This window comes from Sesamum indicum, linkage group LG1 (genome assembly GCF_000512975.1).
Source record: "Sesamum indicum cultivar Zhongzhi No. 13 linkage group LG1, S_indicum_v1.0, whole genome shotgun sequence".
NCBI lineage: Eukaryota > Viridiplantae > Streptophyta > Magnoliopsida > Lamiales > Pedaliaceae > Sesamum > Sesamum indicum.
The window spans coordinates 927,815-932,837 of NC_026145.1; the positions used below are offsets into that span (position 1 = coordinate 927,815).

The window sequence follows — 5,023 nt, forward strand, 5'->3', positions numbered from 1 at the left end:
CAGCCAAGCCACTGCCTGCACCATTGCAGATCCTAGTGAGCTTATTGGAAACAATGAATATGTGGATTCTGGGCTATTGGAAGTGATCGTTTGTTTTTAAACATCTAAACAGATTGCATTTTGACGAGTCCCGACTCTTAGCATATCATACCAGTTCCATTTATGAACTTTTCTGAAACCATGATGGTATTTCTGCTGCTTTAGATGAGATAGTACCACAAATAAATCTGTTCCTTGCCAAGAACTGTTCCCCAGAAACCGTGATCAGCTTTGTAGACGAACCTCCTCTCCCTCATGTCTGTTTCAGTAAATTGCATTTGTAAGAGACTGATGGAACTAATAACATGATGATGATTGATTAGGGGTTGGATTTTGGATCTGGGTAATTAGGTCCCGACCTCATCAGGTTTGGTGTAAACGGGTTGGTGGGTTTTTGCGGGTTTGGTAATCTCAAAACCCGATTATGCTAAATCGAGTCGGGTTTGGGCATAGAAATCTAACCCGTACAAACTCGATGGGTTACCCCGATAAGAGAAGAAAGTATGTATTTACAGCTAAGATTTTCTTGTTTTTCTTCCTATGTTGTTGGGTTCTCAAACTAGTATATAGTCGTGAATAATTTATTTATCAATAAAGAAAATAATTTTATGTATATAGTTTCCTAAGATTGAAAGTAAAGAAGTAGTACTTCTTATGGCAAGATTATATGTCAAATATAAAAAAAAAAAATTAAGATATAATATCGAAAAGTTTTAGATCAAATTGAGTTGGAATCAAATTTAAAATAATGACAAGAAAAGTATAATTTACTAATTATACTTTGAATATACATTATAGAAAAGTTTGAAGTGTGCGTGCCCTATTAGTGGGATAACTGCCACACTGAAGTGGAGGATGGGGTATGTTTTTATATGATTGGATTAATTGGGTTGGTGATAAATCCCAAGTTGATATGAGGTGGTCCACCCCTATGATTGATGATACATGCAAACATACACACATACATTCTGAGAAATGTTTCTTGCGACTGTAACAATGATGGACTGACTGAATAGGATAAGATCCTTCAAGAGTAGTAAAGCACTCAGCTTCCAGTTTGATTTATATTCTTACTTAATGAACACACCTCTCAATTCATGTTTATGTGAAAAATCAATTAAAACTGCCTTATTTTAGTAAAAGAAATTGGAGGGTGAGGGATTGAATTAATAATATTTGGGGTATGAGAATGAGAAGATGAGATGAATGTGAGGTATAGAGGGGGTCTCAGCTGAGCTGCCAATTCCTATGATGGCTTTACCACACCTCAAGAGCCATCTCTATCCCTAAATAAATAAATTCACAACCAATATTGGATTGGACATTGGACCCCTACCTCATAATCAACCCTTGTCTTTTTTTTTTTCTCCTTTTGATGTTATGCTTTCTCAAACTACCATTATAATAATAATCTCTCCTTGTAAATTCCGCTTTTACTTCTTCTGTTACATATATAAAATTTAAGGATAATTATACTCTTGTGATGTTCGGTACAGTAATATATAAACTTTCTGTAGTTTGGAGAATTACATCTAATATTTTTTAACTTTGCTTTAGTTTAACAAATAAGTCTTTTCATTAGTTAAAATTCACCAAATTTGCTGATATTAACAAAAAGTTCAAAAAAAAAAAAATCTATTCTTACCCCTAATGGATTTATTACAGATCAAATAAATCTTTTTATGATCAAATTACTCTTATACATCTTCACGCATTAACGAATATGATGAGGTATATTTTCATCGTTATTAACAAAATAATTGAGGTTAATTATCAATTTCCAATTCAATTTTTTTTATTACTATCAACAAATTCAATATATTTGAACTAATATATGAACTTATTTATTAGACGAAAAATTAGAGAAAATCTATATGTAAATTTCTACACAATTCCCATTCATTCCCTTTATTTTTATTCTCTTTTAATTCATTCTTTTCTTAAAAAAAAAAACGGAGAATTCCTCATTCCTCATCAACCTTTTAATTATCCCCCATTAAAAAAATAAAAAAAAATCTTCAGCTTTTTATCTGGCTAAGGCTTCACCACGTGTCGATCCGTCAGTGGTTCCCCTGCAGATCTCCCATACCCCCAGTTGGCTACCTTGTCCGAACCAGGGGATCTATTCCTATTTCCTTGTTTAATCTTCCGGCGCCTACAACATTACCATTACTCTACAGTCAGTCTTCAAAACTATCACACCATTTCTCTCTCTCTCTCTCTCTCTCTCCCCCCCACCAACTACACAAACGTGATACAAACAAATCCATCAAAATTGTGTACAGAGAGAATAAAAAATATGGGGGGCGAGAGCTGGAGCTTGACGGCGAAGCTGTGCGACTCCTGCAAGACGGCCCCCGCCACCGTCTTCTGCCGCGCCGACTCCGCCTTCCTCTGCCTGCCCTGCGACTCTAAAGTCCACGCCGCCAACAAGCTCGCATCCCGCCACGCCCGCGTCTGGGTTTGCGAGGTCTGCGAGCAGGCCCCCGCCGCCGTAACCTGCAAGGCCGACGCCGCCGCCCTCTGCCCCACTTGCGACCGCGACATTCACTCCGCGAATCCGCTCGCCCGCCGCCACGAACGCCTCCCTATCGTCCCTTTCTACGACTCCGCTTCCGCCACTAAGTCCTCCTCCTCCGCTGCGGCAGCGGAGGAAGTCTCGGAGGAGGAAGCCGAGGCTGCATCGTGGCTCCTCCCCGACCCGAACAATAAGTTGGATGAGGACGCCGGGTCACCCGAATACAAATCTGCTGAGTATTTGTTCAGCGACATGGATCCGTATCTGGACCTTGATCTGATATCCGGAGAGCAGAAGCCAAATAGTCATGAGAAGAAAGAGTACTCTTCCGACAGAGTAGTTCCGGTTCAGAACAAGAACGAGTACGGGTCGGGTCAGTACCCAGGTCCGGTCGTCGACGGGTTTCCCACTTATGATGTGGACTATCCGGGATCCAAGCCTTTCATGTATAACTTCACCTCACAGTCCATTAGCCAAAGTGTATGATTTCTTGATCCTTCCTAATTCCCTTCCCATTATTATTATTATTATTATTTTCTTGATAATTTTCATAGTTATTAGGTAATTAATTTTGCCAAAGAACTTGCTACAACAATTGGATCCAAATAATTAATTTGATCAGCTAAAAGTCAAAGTTTGTTGAGTAAAGTAATTGTGCTACTCTAAATTGAATTTAATGCTCTTTTCTTTATTGTCAAATAAGAAAAAAAAAAAATAAAAGGAATAATTGAGGATAGAGGGATTCATCTTGTATTCTACTTGCCAATAATCTCTTTGTGTGGATCGATTACAATTATATTATAAATTTTAATTATTAATAATTAATATATAATAATTATTAATATCAAATATATATATAATTAATTCATAACTAGTTCTATAGTAGACTAATAGCTATTATGAAAATAGACTAATACTCACATGATGGTGGGATTCGGGCCCATGATTTTTTAGTCAAGATCTTGGCTTTTGCTAATTGAGTCGACTTCATTGGTTAACACACGTCACTAATACATATAAATACGAAGGAACGTATACTTTATACGAATGATGTGTATATATATATATAAAAGTATACGATGAAGTAGTACTTTGAAATGGATATGTATGCAAAGAAATATGTTATATCGTAAGGAATACATATTTGACCGTTAATTTGAATTTAGACTTTTTCTTCATTCTTCGATGCAAGAAATATGGTTGCTTACCTATCTTGTTTGTTGAACACTCCAGTCTGAATTGGTTTTGATCATATCAAAATCAATTATATGACAAGTGTAGTATACTTATTGTGTGATTGATGTATAATTTAAAAAAAGTAGTTCGATCAAGTCTGATTTGAATAAGAGTTTTCTCATATTTATATTGACTCCTGATCAATGAAGTGTGTAATGAACTCAAGATGAGCTTAGCAATCAACAACCTTAGCCCTATGTACCATGTATATTGCCAACAACTTGACTAATTTACAAAAAACTATGACAGGTATCTTGTTCATCTTTGGATGTTGGAGTCGTCCCGGACCACAATGCCATGGCCGATGTATCCGACACCTTTGTAAAGACCGAAGCTATCCCCACCCCCGTCTCCGGGGTCGACAGAGAAGCGAGGGTGTTGAGGTACAGAGAGAAAAGGAAGAACAGAAAGTTTGAGAAAACAATACGGTACGCCTCAAGAAAGGCCTATGCAGAAACGAGGCCGAGAATCAAAGGGAGGTTTGCTAAGCGGTCGGAGCTTGAAGTTGATTCCCTAATATCTGGTGATGCGTCGTACGGTGTTGTCCCGACTTTTTGATCAACTGTATTAACTAGATTTTGTGAGCCTGGGCGACGGCCTGTGGCCTTCTTGTTGTCAACAAGATCATCTAATCAGTGTATGTTGTCTCTACGTGTGTCTTCGTGTATATATGTACCGTTTTAGGGTATTATGAGTATGGTTTTTTGATCGATGCATCGTTTTTATATCATCGATTCTGTAGCGTTAACGTCCCGTTCTCGATGTTCAATATGATGGAGAGTTTTGATGTTGTAAGAAGGGATGAGCTTTGTTGATTCAGCTGTGTCCGAAGAAGGTTCAGTATATGTTGAGCTGCTGCAATATATAGCTGGATAGTTATTATAGAGAACCATGCAGTTTTCTTGTTCATTTGCTTTACTTACATGATTCTCATGCATTTCTCCCGACCATCTAATAGTTACTAAAATCAAGTTTGACAGAATCAAATCAATTATACAATAAATATAATGTATTTCATCATTTTTTTAAATTGTACACTAATAACATAGTCAATATATTATACTATAATTGACTCAAATTTGACCAAACTCAATTTGAAATAGAATTTCCTCATTTTATTATGGTTTATTAAAACAGTTCAAACTCAATAAGAGGTTTCGATTATTTTGTCAAGTGTCTTAATAGACAATTTTTTTTTCTTAATCTGATATGAAATTTAGTTGGATCGAA

At 36.8% G+C, this 5,023-nt stretch overlaps 1 protein-coding gene across 1 annotated transcript; it reads left to right on the top strand.

Annotated features, from left to right (window-relative positions):
* LOC105162584 (zinc finger protein CONSTANS-LIKE 4-like) lies at positions 2,181–4,682 on the top strand. Its single transcript, XM_011080686.2, has 2 exons — positions 2,181–3,037; positions 4,043–4,682. The coding sequence occupies exons 1-2, from the start codon at positions 2,339–2,341 to the stop codon at positions 4,349–4,351; spliced, it is 1,008 nt and encodes a 335-aa protein (XP_011078988.1). The 5' UTR covers positions 2,181–2,338; the 3' UTR covers positions 4,352–4,682.